The sequence below is a fragment of the Notothenia rossii genome (genome assembly GCF_949606895.1).
Source record: "Notothenia rossii genome assembly, chromosome: 3".
NCBI classification, from domain to species: Eukaryota; Metazoa; Chordata; class Actinopteri; order Perciformes; family Nototheniidae; genus Notothenia; species Notothenia rossii.
In genome coordinates this window covers 38,630,412-38,647,805 of record NC_136901.1, presented here as the reverse complement: position 1 = coordinate 38,647,805, position 17,394 = coordinate 38,630,412, and the positions used below count along the sequence as shown (strand labels likewise).

Sequence of the window (17,394 nt, the reverse complement as noted above, 5' to 3'; positions counted from 1 at the left end):
TGTAGAAATCTGAATAGTTTGTTGTTGTTTCTTATGACTTAAGAACAGGTCAAAGGTTTTGCCATGTTTTTCGTTTTTGTACTTGCTGTCATACTTCAGCCACAAGAGGCCACTAGTCCAAATCCTACACACATGTTTAGATCCTTTTTTACTTTTTTAAACAATTGTATATGTCTCTAAAGGAACTAAAGGAAATGGTCCTAAATAAAAGACATTCACCCATTTTAACAGAGGAAAAAAACAAGTTCAAACAGATGTATTTTCTTTCCGAACTCTTTTATAGATGTAAAAACTATTCTTTGAGGAACTTAAAAAGATTATTCTCCTACAACTTTTTTCTAAATCACATTCACAGGAGCGTCAAACTATTTTCATTGAACTTGTTTCACCACTTTTTGGCCGTTCAGGGCTTCCATACAGTATTAATGCTCCAACGGGAGTGGAAGCAACGCGTTGGCTTGAGTTAGTCTCAGTCTAACTGGATAAACATTGAAGAATGGGAAACATGGATTTGTTGATTTAGGAGAAAATGGAAAACAAACTATAAACTAATCTTAATTTGTCATAAAAGCGGCGGGCCCTTTAAGATTGCATCTGCAGATTTGTGAAGTTTCCTCGATGCTGCCTCTGCTGCTGCTTTGCCTCGAGTTGAAACGTACGGGTTTGATCGACTTTAATTCAAAACAAGTCGGCAAAACGGCTGTCAACAAAAGCTTCAGAAGAAAACCGTGATCTGGCTTCTCAGGCATTCATCTGCCGCCCCCAGAACATCTTGTTAAGGTTCCACACAGCTGCTTAAAGGACCGCTGACAGACACGACAACTTCTTCAGGACTCGCACACATTCCCTTCAGATGGGCCAACAATAGGAGACTGAAATCCTCCCCAAGTGGATCCACGTGTGACTTAGAGGTCCCCTATCATACTGTTCTTCATCAATACAGTATAGGTCTCAGATGTATACAGAACATGTCTCTGATTGGCTGAAACACCAAACAGATCATTGCAGCATTACCCATAATCCCCTCTGTTTCAGCCCTGTTTCCAAAGTGCTGATTCTCTGTCTGTTACTTTAGATGAAAAATAAGGAGCCCCTCCCCACGCCCCTCTGAGAGACATTTGGTTACAAAGAACTCAATGGTGCTCTAGGAGGAGATTCAGGTGATAAGGGGGGGGGCGGGGGGGGTTACCTTGGTTGCTGATTGGCTAATGGTTACACAAACCAAAACATCGTTATGACATCATAAAGTGGCCAAAATCTGATCAGCTCATTTTCAGACAGGTTTTTATAGAAATGGATCAGGACAAAAAGAGAGATAATCTTTGTTCCTGACACTTTCAGAGTCTCTTTCCACAGAGGGGACACATGTTGATGTAGAAGAGACATGAAGAAGAGGGGACACATGTTGATGGAGAAGAGACATGAAGAAGAGGGGACACATGTTGATGTAGAAGAGACAGGAAGAAGAGGGGACACATGTTGATGTAGAAGAGACATGGAGAAGAGGGGACACATGTTGATGGAGAAGAGACATGAAGAAGAGGGGACACATGTTGATGGAGAAGAGACATGAAGAAGAGGGGACACATGTTGATGTAGAAGAGACAGGAAGAAGAGGGGACACATGTTGATGTAGAAGAGACGGGAAGAAGAGGGGACACATGTTGATGTAGAAGAGACATGGAGAAGAGGGGACACATGTTGATGTAGAAGAGACATGAAGAAGAGGGGACACATGGTGATGTAGAAGAGACATGAAGAAGAGGGGACACATGTTGATGTAGAAGAGACATGGAGAAAAGGGGACACATGTTGATGTAGAAGAGACATGAAGAAGAGGGGACACATGTTGATGTAGAAGAGACATGAAGAAGAGGGGACACGTGTTGATGTAGAAGAGACATGGAGAAGAGGGGACACATGTTGATGTAGGAGAGACAGGAAGAAGTGGACTTCGCACAGGGACAAGAGGAGGCCTGAAAGGGGGGATGTTTGGGCTTCAGGGGGAGAGGAGAGTTTTCCTAATGAAGCAGGATTTATGTTTAGCTTATCACTCACTGTCTGGGAAGGACAGAGTGAGAAAGACAGACCTTGAGGCGGTGTCAGGAGCAGCTTAAGATCTCCGTCTCCTCAGATGGATTGTGGTTCATTGTATCGCTCTGACTGGCCACGCTGGTATTTCCCCATTATTTCTTTAAGTCAGTATCTTTAGCTCAAGGCTGCCTCATTGGAGGGAGTCGTCTCAAATGTAGCCTCCGGACACCCCCAGTCTGGCTCTGCTTCTTTTGTCATCTAACATTTAGCTACAGCATACATTGGACAACCCAAGTTTGTTTTCAGAGCTTGGCCTGAAGTAGGAGACATGATTATGACAGAAGCCACAAAAACACGCTCCGTCATCCAGCCTTGACATTTCTGAAGAGTGAGTTTTTATTTGTCTCTTTTTGTTGTTTCGACTGGCGCTGGTCAAGCTCACATTTCTGAGCCTAAATGTTTGAATGAGTCAGTCCTGTCAGATAACTTCTCAGCAACAGAGGTCTCTCAAGGGGACATTATTATGAGAAAGATATCCCATTTGTTGAAAAGTTTAAAAGCTGCTGGTTTGTTTTATTTCGTATTTTTGTTAAGGGTTGTTGAAAATGTAACACCAACAATGTGTACGTCGTAAAACGTATGAGTATTTACAATAACAGAATGGTGTTAGTGGGATTGATAACACGACTACATTGGTCTTGTTCATAGTAACAAAGTGACATCTCACAATTGTTTTATTATTCTTTTTTAAATTCTCTATTTTCAGTATAATCTGGTGATTTATCTCGGCGTTAAATTTTGCTTAAATCTTTCAATATTTGAAATCTAACAATAGTCTTCCAGGAGCTAGCTTAGCATTAGATAATCCTGATCGAAACATTCAATCATAGATTAAAATGAACATTGTTTCTCTACATTTTATATTTCGCAATAATATATAATTTAAAATTATTAAAAAACGCTTAAAAGGTCTCAATATTTTTGATCTAGGTGCGTCAAAAATCCTTGATTCTGTCCTCTTTAAAAAGCAATAGAAACCAAGTTTAAAGCTTTTAACTTAGAGAAAAATGATGTCAATTATACTAAAGAAACGTTTTAGCCACAAAAGACAATTAACATGAAAATGGCCATGCTAACATTAGCCCTTAAGCTAGTGACAGTAGGAGACAGGTGGTGTTACTCAGTCGAGGAAGGATGCTCCAGAGCCACTATTTCAAGCATACTACGTCATCGAGTGCCGCCGAAGGACTGTTCCAATGTCCAGCATACTTGGAATTCTACCGAGCCCGGCGTACTTCGTTTGGAGAAACTTCGAGGCTGCACATGTGTAGACTCCGCGGTCCTAAAATCCCCACAATGCTTTGCGCACGGACCAATTTCCCCAAATCTATGGCGGAAAATGTAAGGCGAGGCCTCTCATATGACGCACACCTGCACACTTGCTAGCCTGTTCCACTCTTCGTTTTCCGAATGCCAGGAAGGATTCTTGCCTAGCTTCTGAAGCAAGTGACTCGGAAGACATGTTGAACACAAATACCTGTACTTTCTACTTCTTACATGTTGAACACAAATACCTGTACTTTCTACTTCTTACATGTTGAACACAAATACCTGTACTTTCTACTTCTTACATTTTGAACTCAAATACCTGTACTTTCTACTTCTCTCATTTTCCAAACAGGCTGGTTCCTTTAGTCTGAATGTGTGTTTGGTGGCGTGATCATTATTATTTAGAGTCATTGCGTGCCTATTGATTTGAACACGATCCGTGTATCCATCATTTCCTGGTCTTCTCTAAAGAAGAGGGACCAATGAAAACGTTGTAATGTTGCCGTTGTTCAGCATGGAAACATTCATTAGCTAACAATGACATTATTGTTCTATTAATATAAAGGGAGGTCAGGTACTCTTTAAAACAGCTGCTAGTTATGGGTACTTTTTACTGAAGTACATTTCAAAGCCTCTTTACTTTGACTTGAGTAAAGAAGTTTAGTCAGTCCTTCTACTTTTACCAGATTTTTAAACACGAGTATCTGTACTTCTACTTGAGTAAAGGATGTGTGTACTTCTACTTGAGTAAAGGATGTGTGTACTTCTACTTGAGTAAAGGATGTGTGTACTTCTACTTGAGTAAAGGATGTGTGTACTTCTACTTGAGTAAAGGATGCGTGTACTTCTACTTGAGTAAAGGATGTGTGCACTTTCGCCATCTCTGATCGTGTTTGAAACCGCAGTGTCAGCACTAATTGTCTTCAGCGTCCCCTCCTCTCCTTTGTTCCCTTTGTGTTAGCGTGTAGCTCTCATCCCCGCTGCGTGCCGGTTCCCCCTCTGGGACGGTAATAAAAACGGTGTCAAAAACTCAGGCCAGAAGTGGAAAAGCGAAAAAACCTCAGACTTAAACCGGTCTACACGATGGAAAATATGACGGCAAGTCTACTCATGACTAAAAGGTGGAACGGTGTTAAAAGATACCTGGAGGTCTAGCTAGTTCAAAAGGGTTGTTTTAACTTAATTGAGTTTCAAAAGAACATTATGGAAAATGTCCCCGTGTAACCGATCGTGCTAAAGATGTCACTCCTTGTGTAAAATTATTTTATTTACTTTACTATTACAATTTTTTTTTTTTATAATTATCTTATTTATTTCCTTATTTTAACTTTTTACTTCGTTTTTTAATTACATTTTTTACTTTATTTGACCATATTATTATTTGTCATTTGAATGGAAAACTCCTATGTCAGGATATAATATAGGGAGGCTGTGGCGCAGTGGGCTAGCGCGTTGGTGTTATGGATCAGGGGGGCACAGGTTCAAACCCCACTGCAGTCAGCATGTCGTTGTGTCCCTGAGACACTTCACCCCACATTGCTCCTGTGGGGATTTCCCACAGTGTTGAGTCGCTTTGGTTAAAAGCGTCTAACATGTAATGTACGTCTTGATTTATAAAAACAAAAACCTGCAGACCAGAGCTCGGCTCGATGTCTCTGCTTTCTGTCCGTCCGCTGACTTTCCGTGACAAAGCGGACAAAGTATGATATGAAGTCATCTGACGTTCTGTTCTCTCTGTCACCAGGAGGCTGCTGGGAATCATCACTAAGAAAGACATTCTGAAACACATGGCGCACATCGCCAACAGAGACCCCGACTCCATCCTCTTCAACTGACCCTCCTCTGTCGAGCAGCGGGCGAGATAAAAACACCAGCTTGGAAAAACGAAACGCACCTTTTTTTACCTCTTCAGCTCTCGGAAAGCTTCAGAGAAAAGCCAAGTAAGTCGAGCTCCATTTGCACTGGAGACTAGAGAACAATGGATGTTGTTTTTTTGGGGGGGGGCTTTTTCCCAAAGACACTGCACGGCTGGAAAACTGAAACAAACGCTCAAACATTGACTCGTCCATCGCTCGTTCAGAAGGATGCAGTGCAGATACACGGGAGAACAAGAAGTCAATGGAAAAACATCACGTCTGACCCTTTATTTGACTTTTCACATTCTTTATTTCTCCCTTTTCCAAAAGAAACTCCAAGAAGCAAAACAACCCCCATGTCATTATCCTATCTACTACACATTAACAGAATATCCATTAAAAGGGAGTGGGAGGAGATCATCTGGGAGGTTTTTGGGGCGCTCCGTGCTGCCCTGCGAGCCCAGACAGAGAGCTCCAAACTGGGCTGATGGATGCATGAACTCACCCCGTTCCTCCCCTCCTCCCCTCCTCCCCCCCTCCTCCCTGAAGCCTCAGGGGGTGATGCATACAGGAGTGTGAGAAGACGATCGAATACATACACTTTACACTCCATAAAGACAGCCTGGGAACTTGCTTTTATTTTCTTTATTTTCTTTATACAGAACTATGCAGTGTTGTGTTGCCATGCAGACTCCGCATGGCAACATGGCAGTAATATTCAAATATATATATATAACAAATTAAACACATGCTGAAAAACCATGTCATGCCTTATGGAAGGAAGTGTGTAAGTGTGTCAGGCTCCTGTGGAAGGGCTACCAAATACACAAAGAGAGAATCATGACACATGTTAATTTATGTATATGTTCAATTGTTTGTCCCACTAAATTATTTCACTGACTTAAATGTGTCCGTGTTTCTTTGTCGTGTGAATTTTGACTTTTTTTTTTGCCAGACTCGGAAACGTATTGAGTTTAATTTCCTCTCTTTTATTGTTATTATTATTGAAATTGGATAGAAACATTGGTGATAATCATTAGCTTAAAACCCAAAACTAAACGAGTAATTTGAACGTATAATTGTCCGTAATATCTCTGATTGATTATAAAAATGAAACTACTGTTATCTTTTGTCCTGTGAATTATTTATTTTTTGTCGAACTCGGATTCAAACAAAGAACTTATTGAGTTTAATATATTTTTTTAATTGTATTTATTGTTATTAGATAGAAGAAAGTTAATGTGAATGAATTTATTTGAATGTTCTTTTTTTCCAGGAAGATTAGCCAATGCTAATGCTAGTGCTAATGGGGATCCTAATAAATAATAATATTATTCTTAATAGTGTCCATACGTTTGCTAAAAACACAAAACCTAACATTAAACAGTCATTTAAACACATTTAAATTCATTAAGCTGATTTAAACACTGGATTCTACTGGAGTTGATTATACAAATGAAACCACTGTTATCTTGAAATGTATTGTTTTGCTTCTAGGGCGGCTTCTGATAGTTCAGACGTTATATCACGCTGCATTCCTCTGCCTCGTTCATAAGCAGCATAATATTATTCTGGACTATTTATACCACGACCAGTCTGGGCCTCACGCTCTTTTATTCTCAGCCTGGCACTCATAAAGTTTCAGTCTCGGTTCTTTGTCTCTGTATTCATTCACTGAGTTTTCACTCCGTCACACCTGGAAGCGGCCCTTTGCTGCTTGTAAATACAACTCCAGAGTTCTGCAATTATTCATAACTATTTCATCTGAAACACATTTTTTAGAAAAGCGTGACCCATTGTTTTTGAGCAGTGAGCACATCATGGCAAACATTCGGCATGTTGAATCCTCCGCAAAGGAGATTTTTGGTTTGTTTGTTAGTCTGCAGGATAACAGGGAAACAACCTGGTTTTCATGACACTTGGAGGCAGGATGTCGCTCGGTCTGAGGAAGAACCATTACACACTTCGAGCAAATCTGAATCAAAATGCCGACATAAGCACAATATTGGATTTATAGAAATGTCCTCTTTGTATTTCACTCTCAACGCGTAAGGAAACACTGTTGCTTTGCTCTCATCGACGTTGTTTTGAGACTTAGAAGGCAGCTGTTTCCAGAGAAAATCTCCATTAGACGCTTCCTTCCTATCGCCAAACCACAGATGGATGAAGTTAGTGCCTAGCGGGTCAACATTGAGGCATTTAGCAACAAGAAAGCCAGGGTTTTATCCACAGGAGCCGGTGGAGGAGACCAAACAGGAGAGAAAATATTGGACCTACATTCATCAGGTATACATAACTGACTCCAAATGTTGTTGCATGTCAAACGAAGGCGTAAATAGTGAAGTATTTGCAAAGAAATTCATTTTTTTTAGAAGATTTGTTGAGTGTTGTGCTGCCAGCTTGTTTCTGCTGCCCCCTGGTGGCCAACATTGAAATCCGAACATCCTTTCATCCCAATGAGTATTTCTTTCGTTTTTCCATTTTAAATTGATTGATTCTATTTTCTGATTCATAATTGCTTTTAGCTCGTTGCAGCTGGAGTCACCAGGGTGATCCAGCACTTCTGAGAATATGTCATGTCTGAAACGAGCCCGATTGATTGCATTTGACTGCGTAAAATCAATTGTAACATGATGATGAAAGTTTTTCTCCATGGTGTCCTCGTTGACTTTGTTTTTGCTCAGCGCGTGCCAGCTTTTGCTGATGTCTTTATTAAAACATCTGTTTCACAGTTGAAAAAAGTCTGAATTGGTCTCAGCCTTCTTTGTATTATATTGCGTTACTGCCAGCGAGATAATCCTTTCAGTGTTGCGTTGATCCGTTTCAAAACATTTGCTCGATGGCCATTGATGTTTAACTTCAGTTTGCTCCAAACCAGAGTAGAGGTCATTTACTCTGTAGGAAAACTCAATTACCATAAAATCATCTCGGATTTAATTATTCTAAACACCAAACAATCAAAATGAGTTAGTGCTTCAAGACTTTATTTTTGCCTTTTCTTTTGTAGTTGTATCTGGAAATGTTTCGATTTCTTCTTATCTACAAGATGGGAACTCTTATGAATCAACATTTCACGCATAAAACGTTGCAGCTTTTGTCTTGAATCCTCCTGACAAATGCGATTTATTTTGTCAGGTAGGAGACGGTGCAGCCAGTTTTGAGGAAATATTGAAGGGGGTTGGGACGCCCCTAAGGAGTCGTAAGACAAATCTGGAGCATCAAAGAGGAAGAACAGAAGAATTCTGTCAGTTTTTCCGTAAAATACCGGAAATATTTTCCCTTTTTAAGGCCTCTAAAAACACCCAAACTGAATATTCTGATCTGGTGAGGTATTGGTTACTAGTAAGAAAAAGTAGTTTTTAAGGCGAAACAAGCTCAAAGTTGGTCATTTTTAATAAACATGCCTATTTCCTTGCCTTAAAGAATGCCTAAGTATATGTATATGTGCTATATATACATATGCCATTAATAACTTTGTAATATATACCTGGCTGCTAAATCCTCAGAACTGTTACAGGCTTTGTATTTTGAAAATAAAAATAAAAATTTACTTTTTTTTAAAAATGTATAGGCTATCATAACTTAGTACTTTTTTTTAACATGTAACATTAAGCTGTCTGTGGCTCTTTCCTGCTGTGGGACTAATAAAGGTATTCTGATTCTGCTTCTAAGCACGCAGTCAGAGAATGGCAAATCAGATTTTCTAAGAATAAAATTGAAAATGGTATGATTAGATAAACCTAGTGTTCTCTGATATTTAAAGTGGTAGATTTATGAGGATCAACCTCAACCGGCCAGAGATGCTTGCCGGACATTATGCGATTGAATCACATCTTATTTAAAAGATCAATAAGGACATACTTGTGATGGAAGCCATGAATCAACATATTATCATTATAAGCATCTGGACTTTCGAGAGCCATCGCCTGAAGACCGAGAGTATTCAGAAGAAAACAATGTGTCTGTAACCAGGGACCAATGTCTCATAAACTGTGTGTGTGTGTGTGTGTGTGTGTGTGTGTGTGTGTGTGTGTGTGTGTGTGTGTGTGTGTGTGTGTGTGTGTGTGTGTGTGTGTGTGTGTGTGTGTGTGTGTGTGTGTGTGTGTGTGTGTGTGTGTGTGTGTGTGTGTGTGTGTGTGTGTGTGTGTGTGTGTGTGTGTGTGTGTGTGTGTGTGTGTGTGTGTGTGTGTGTGTGTGTGTGGCGCAGACCCTCAGGTTAGAGATGTCACGCTGTCACTCCTGACTAAGCGTCTCCGACAGCGAGTCAGCGCTCGTTTCTGGGGCCACTTAATCTCTGTGAGAAGTCTAGAGAACCGAGTGGAGAAGATGGAGAGGAAGTGTGGGAGGGTGGATGACATCTGTGTGTGTGTGGCTGGAGTTGTGGGGAATGTGAGTGCATTGTAGCTGTTTAGTAATGACTCAGTGTATTGCTGAGCTCAGTTCCTGCCGCTGAGACTTCACATGAGGCTCCAGTTTCCCACCTGCTCGTGGCGTTTGCATTCTCACACCTCAAACACACACTTTGGTACTTCCTCATACTGTCAAAGTCTATATTTAATCCCTTATTTCCTTTCTGGTGTTCCTTATTTGTTGAGATATGTCACCTCATATGTTTCTCTCTCATATCAATCATTCAGTTCCCAGGCGTGCCACAGATTCAGTGCTCATTACAAAGCATTCAAATGTGGTAATGGACCAATTCAAGGTGTCATCCTACACCACTCAAAAGTGTCAAGTCTCTCCTCTTGCCCCTACCTTTCTCCGAGCTTTCTATCTCTATGGCTGCATGCAAAAGGGTGACGTGTGTGTGTGTGGAATTTACCTGAGGGCTGGACACATATTTAGGACCCAGCACAGCTTGTTGTATTTGTGAGTGTTTGCAAGGAATGTAATGCGACCCTCTTCACGGTGATGTATCTCTGATCTCTTGGCCTCACCTGGGGTTATGAAGATGGAAGTTCCCACAGCTTCTGCCACCTCTCGTGTAACCGAATAATGACACTGAGAATTATATACAAGTTTACCAAACAACCAACAATAAGTAACATTTCGAGGAGCCCTCTTGGTGCACTGGTTTGGTTTTTAGAAGTCAGTACTTTGAATGGTTTTGATTTGACATTTTAGATTGCGGCTGAAATTATATTGTGCGTTACGCAAATAGTCTGATATGGTACATTTAGTTATTTCTCTTGTAAACACATTTTCGGGGATTTTCTTTCAAATCACTTCTATGTTCAGTTAACCTCAACAAACATGCTTCATTTAGCTCAAGCTCGTAACATAACAATGACTTTTTCATCACCTTATAAAGAGGTTAGGGCGAACGCGTTGGAGCATGCTTGAGCATTTATCTGACGCCGTGTTTCACTGCCCGCATGATCAATCGAAATTCACTCTCAAAGGAAGCATATTTAAATTTTTGGGCTGCTAAAAGTACCATAATTTTTACGAGGTATTTGCTAACTTTGGCGCTGGAGAGGCAGTGTGCTAATCAGAGTTTAATTTTCTGAAAACTAGATTGATGAGAGCTGTTAATGCGAACAAAAACAACAAGCTATCAGACACTAAACTCTTAAGTGTGAAGGTGAACTGGAGAGTCCACTTGTTTTGGCCCTAAGAGCAGCCATTTTCACTCACTTTATTTTGTCATTTGATCCAGTGTTGTTATGAAATACTAATTAGACAGCTTTAAGATGTGTTGCCAAGTAATGGCACTTAAATTACGTATCCAGCACCACTTGGACCCCAGGTTCTGTGGCTGAAAAACTATATTCATTGATATTTGTGCACTAAATGAGTTTCTTTCAGCGATACACTGCTGGGTTTTCAGCCTGTTCGGCCTCTGCTGGTAGTTAATCATATTATACAACCGGAAAAGGGAACGTCATTTCTTATTGAGACTGTAAATGCAGCCTCTGATGGGGTGACACGAGCAGCTCTGCTTCTTTTATGAGTCCGCAAGGCAATGAGGATCAAACTCAAATGTTTAAAAAGGTGTTTAGGGTAAGATTGAATCCAGAGAAAGTGGGATTTGGAAAGAAAAACTTCTACAGGGCCAACGCATACTCTGAAAGTAATCGAAATAATTTTGTATTTTCTCTGGTGGTTTTGGTTTAACCGGGTTCACCCTAAAGTCACATATTGGGCTCCTAAGGATCAAGCGACTCTATTCATGCCTTCTTGGTTTCAAGCGTATCACTGACTTCCACAATCCATCACATAATAAAATGATGGTTGCACTCAGATTGGTTTCCATTCAACATGTTCCACGGCTAGATAGCGTCTTGTAATTTTCGACCACTGACACTGAAGACAAGGTCATGGAGTGCAACCAAGCCGAGCTGATATTATACGTGTTCGTCTACCATCAGCCAAACCCATTTAAAGAGCTAATACTTAACTTCAGATGACTTGCCATTCATGCAATGTTGTGCAATTCCAGTATGATAGGTCATTTGTACATTTGATTTATTGTTACTGTAGCTTAAAGCTATTATTTTCATTCTGAACTTCACCATAAGCTACTTTTTTTATTTCATGAATACAGTTGAATACCAAGGTACGGTCTGCAATGTCCTTATACTTGCAAATTAGTAGATGTTGCATATGTTTTTAACAGTTGTATGTCTGTGGATTAGGACTAATAATCAGTTATTTATATTTTAAAGATAAGTATTTTTTTTCAGTTTTAAACATAATCATTTAAAACAAGAGAATGAAATAGATTTAATGTAAGATACTGTGTACGTGTATGTGAAATACTAAATCTTAAATTACATTTTTTTTGTCCCTGAAGTAGGTAGACTATAGGCGACAGGTGAGGAGCAGGGTGACAAATTGGACACGTCTGGTAACCAATTAAGGTTGATTAACAGCACCAACCCCCAGCTGCTGCCTCAGGTGCACTTAACTAGCTGACAGCTACACTACCCGGTAAGCAACTTGTGATTTTTAGGGTAAACACGGACATGTTAAATATAATAAAACGTTTTTGTTGGTCTCAAAACTATTTCATACTCGGACGTTTTTGAACTGCAACCAAATACAGAAACATATTTACAAAGCTAAGCTAAAAACGCTATAGCTAATGCTACAGCAGCTACTGTCAGTGTGGCCAACGGTAGCTAACGGTAGCCACTTGCTAACGGCTAGCTAAAACAGTGTTATCATGCAGGTTTTTGTTTTGTTGTGAGAGTATTTCAATCCATTAGTAAAGAGCAATGCTTGGGAAAAAAACTGTTTTTAAAAGAGGCAACTTTTCAACACAATTTGCAAGGCTAGCTTGAACATTTTAAACATTGAATTTCGTGTTTTTAAGATGATGGCATGTGTGCTATTAGCCCCCTTACCACTGTAAGGATTGCTAGCTTACTCATTGTGTTGCTTTCAATGCAGGGTAAACATAAAGTGAAATTAGGCTTAATTCTAAAGTAAGGACAACAAAGATGAACAGAAGTAAACACAAACATTCACCTATTATGCAACACACAATGTAAATAAGTCTGTGTTTTTGTCATTTTTAGCCGATAACACAGTATTGCAAATCGTGAATATGCTGGAATGAATCACTGGTTGGTTTATGCACAGTAGTCTATGTACAGTACACACAGTAGCTTAGGTTAATTGAAACGGAAATGTACATGTAACAATCTATTTTATTGATATAGTATTTAACTACAGCTATATGTTCATCAAAGCAATGGCCTGTGGGAAGAAACTGTGTTTGTGTCTGGTTGTTTTGCCGTCCAGTGTTCTGCAGCGCCTACCAAAATAAATGGATGATTACAGCCCAACACATGTGGACCAAGAGAGGTTTGCAGAAAACTTCTCGAGCGAGCCAAGTTCCTGGAGACGTCCGGTATGCAAATTATGTGTTTTTACTCTTGAATTGATTTGTATCACTAAACAGAAGAGGCATATATAGCTGCACGATAGAATGATTAGATTAGCTTACTCTTGTTATCTCGTATAATATAATTTAAAAAGGTCTCCCTGAGTGTTTGCCTGAGACATACGCCAAATTTAAAACATACATCGCACAGCAGAAAGGGAAACATCTGTGCAGTGTAATGCAATCCAGTCCAAAGACCACAGCTAGAAATTGACACTTTACAAAACATTACATTTTTACAACTGTTAGTCAATTCAGCGATATTTTCACTGAATGAGGTGAACGAACATTGCCCACAATGCCGTAATAAACTTTAAAATGCAACCATGCACGCTTTCTTATGAGTGCATTGTCAATTAAGTTAATGTGGCAAAACTGCTATTTTTCGAAATGACTCACTTGCTCTTTCCTTTTTGGTCTGGCTTGTTGTATATTTTTAATGGTCTGATGCGTACTCGGCTATTTAAGTAATTGGAGGTGGTTGTTTGGATTTTCTTTTAAGGTGTTTTTCAGTTTTTATGACTAATTATATCTCCCCTAGTTAACAGCTTGAAATAATGTGAGGTCATCCAGACTCCAATAAGAAGGATAAAAGTATTTTTATTTTTTGAGTGAGAAAAAGGTCAGCGAAGATGGAAGGTTTAATTAGCTGTAATAATTTAAATCACATGTTTGATTTATTGTAGGTGTGCAGGCCTTTTTTAAGTTGTTACATGTTTTTCTACTTAAAGTAGTTGTAAGATCAGACAAGAAGGTTATGTTTACACTTAATTTTGTTGTGTGGTTTGTCTGTTTTCAAACTACTGGCCCGAATGTATTGGACATTTAGTTGAAGGGTGTTTCGAGGGCTATGAAAAAACCCATATAAATGTGAAGGGGGTCCAAATCTGTGGGTGGATGCACTTGTTATTTTGTATTTGATGAAACAGCCTTGGCGCTTACTAATCTCACTGCGAAAAACCGCCTTATTCTGCGAAAATATATCAAATGTAGGCCTGTCGCGATAATCGATAAATTTACTTATCGTACGATAAATAAAAATGGACTCGATCACTTTGCTGAGCTCGATAAATTGCCGTTTACATAAAGATGTGACCAGCATTTTAGCCTGGAGCGCTGTGGCTGCCAGGCGCGCCGTGAGGGGCGGGGCTGACACACAGCCAGGTCAGGACAACTCCGCGTGCACGTGCAGCAGCGTCGCAGCCAAATTAATATTATAGCGACAAGCGGGAGACAATGTGTGACTTACTGGCGGGGAATTTAAAGTGAAATGGAATTGGTTACAAAACCTAACGACACATCTCGATTCTCCGGTGTGGCAGTATTTTGGATTCAAACCAAATCAACGAGGCGAACCTACGGACGTGAATGAGCCGGGCGGTGTGTCGCATTGGTTTAAAAAAGGTAGCGACAAAAGCAGACAATACCACGCATTTTAAACCACCTAAAACACAAACACCCCATTCCGTTTTCCCAGCTGGGAGCAAACACGGCAGCTGGAGATGGAGAGCCCCGCCCGACAATGCAAACATGTTGGTGTTCCTTGCTCGAAAACTTAGAAAAACAGATTTGGATATGGCCCGTTGAGGCATCTGGGTCTTTGACAGTGGACTGTACACTTGACTTGTTTTAAGGAGGTTTTTTTTGCTTGTGAGATAATGTGTGCTCATATTTATTTATTTATATATATATATATATATATATATATATATTAGGGTCGGGACTCGATTAAAAAAATTAATCTAATTAATTACAGGCTTTGTAATTCATTAATCGCAATTAATCGCATTTTTAATCACATATAAATATTTGACCTGAGAACAGTGAGAAGCAATTTTTTTCACATGGATTTTAGTATACCATTGAATAATGACTGAATACATAAGCTTAAGCAACAAAACATTGTTTATTTTTTTCAAGGTGGTCCTTAACCAAGACCAACAGAAAAGGGCAATTTTTGCCATAAAGTGTAGCAATAGCATATTTAGGAATATAGTACATTTCAGAGATTCAGGTAGCCTATAGGTAGGTAGACCTTCTGTAAACTATAACACTTTGTTTTTTAAGTATAACACAATACTTTCAAGTACATTCAGAACATTGGAAACCCTGACTATTAGAAAACATCTCTCTGTTGCTTCAGAGGCCATAACAGACTTTGTTGATTTACCAACAGTTGATTTAAAAAATCTAATCAATTTCAGTCCAATTCTCTCAATAACCTTGGCCAAAACAATAAACAGTTCAACATAAAGTGCCAGTTGCACCAACAACGTAATAAATAGTTCAACATAAAGTGTACCATTTAAAATCAAATAAAAAGTGCCAGTGATTGAGCTCAATCCCTCCTATTCTTCCAATATCCTGATGAAAAATAAAATCTCTCTGTTGCATAGGCCACTGTTTGATCAACGCGAATTGGGTGTGGGTCCTTGTACTCCGAGTCGGGCTAACGTCCACGCTAGCTGCCACGCTAGTTGCTATATGTTTTGCATTGAGGTGATACTTGAGGCTTGATGTGCTGCGGTGATTTGCAAATTCCTTTTTGCATAATTTGCAAACAACCGTGCTCTTATCGATGCTTCCATCCGTCCGTTTTTTAAAACAAAATGTCCCATCCACGGGGCCAACCAAAGCGGTCTCATCAGCTTCTTCATTCACGTTTGACTATTGTTCACTGTGGTTTGTTGTTGTTTGAAGTCATGAACGTTAGTTGGTGCTCCAGTATAATCGATACCCCTGAAACTCATCCAGTGAGAAACGTTCCGCGGTGCAAAAACAAGTGCGATTAAAATGCGTTAATTTTTGTGTAATTAATTAATCTTAATTAACGCGTTAAAGTCCCGGCCCTAATTAATTTATATATTTTAATATTATTTCACATTTCATTTGCAATGTTGAATGTTCAATAAAAAGTTATGTTTGAAAGGATGTACTTGAATTATTATTATAAATTATCATTATGTCTAAAATGGTCTTAAAACGGTGCCGGCAATATTATAGTTTATCGCAATAATTTCCAGAAAAATGTATCGTCCAACACAATTAATTATCGTGACAGGCCTAATCAAATGTCAATCAAAACACCGCTGTAGGCATTTTGAACGTCCCTCAGAATGGTGCGACCAGGCAGTAATCCTATTTCAAACAACATCTAATACAGTATTGGCCAACTCGCTGCTCAGATAACAACTTCCAACTGCATCTCAGTCCAAACACTGCTGAACTGCTTTGACGAACGAACCCTAAAATACAGTTATAAAAACAACTTTATTTGTAGCAGGATTGGTCACATCTGTCACTCACACAACGCTTTCCACATGCATTCATTTTTATGAACACACCCCACATTCATACCATAATAACTGTCCATCAACTTAGTGACAAGAGCTTTAATCACACTTGATGTGTTGAACGTCTGAAAGTCTACACTGTAGTCGTTTCTGTGCTTTACATGTTTCCTCAAGCTTCCCCATTGCTTGGCTCAGATTGCTATCGCAGTAACCTCCAGTCAGGTTTATTTTCATACCCAATGCCATGCTACATACATTTAACATGCTCCACACACACTGATCCCATTCCCAGTCTGGGCCTCTTTTTAAAAACTCTCTGCAGATGTGTGTCAGTAACCCGCAGTCCAGTTGATATTTGATGAATGATTATTTCACTCTTCATGGATTTATAGAGCCCGTATGGCCGGTTAACTTCAGTCCAGTGCGCTCAAACATATCTTTACGCCAAAACTCAATCTCATTTGATGTTTTTTTTCCTGGGGAATCCCTCACTGCTCCCGACTTTTAACAGACGGTTAAAATTATGGATCGGATGCACCCTAGTGAGAGCATTTTAAGCCTGAAGGTTTTTCCCATGTTCCAATAGTACTGATTTAATGCAGAGCTAAATACGATACGCAGTTACAGACACCTAAAACAACATCAAAGGAAGAACCTAAACCAATATTAATATTTGTACGTTTAATGCTGCAAAACAACACAACATGGCATTTTCTAAGACAACATTGACACTTATTTGAAGTTGTGATTTGGTTACAAGGCTAACATGAATCCAATATTGACTTTCCTTCAATGCAAAACATTGGTTGTGGCATTGGGACAAATACATAGATGTTTAAAGAGGAACATAGGAGACAAAGCCTCATTCATTCGTATCATAAGCCGCGTTCACACCTGAGTACTTTTCCCACAATAGTTCACCAGAACTACGATATATTTGTGTTCACACCAAAAAGCCCCAGGAACTAAATGAGTTCATGAGAACCTTTTT

General features: G+C 39.5%; 1 protein-coding gene across 1 annotated transcript in view; it reads left to right on the top strand.

Annotated features, from left to right (window-relative positions):
- clcn5b (chloride channel, voltage-sensitive 5b) overlaps window positions 1–6,344 on the top strand; it is a 33,214-nt gene extending 26,870 nt beyond the window's left edge. Inside the window, exon 12 of the mRNA XM_079671172.1 lies at window positions 5,108–6,344. Coding sequence (XP_079527298.1) covers window positions 5,108–5,198 — 91 coding nt within the window. The 3' untranslated portion in view covers window positions 5,199–6,344. The remainder of the gene's footprint in view (window positions 1–5,107) is intronic.
- The last annotated feature ends 11,050 nt before the right edge of the window (window positions 6,345–17,394 follow it).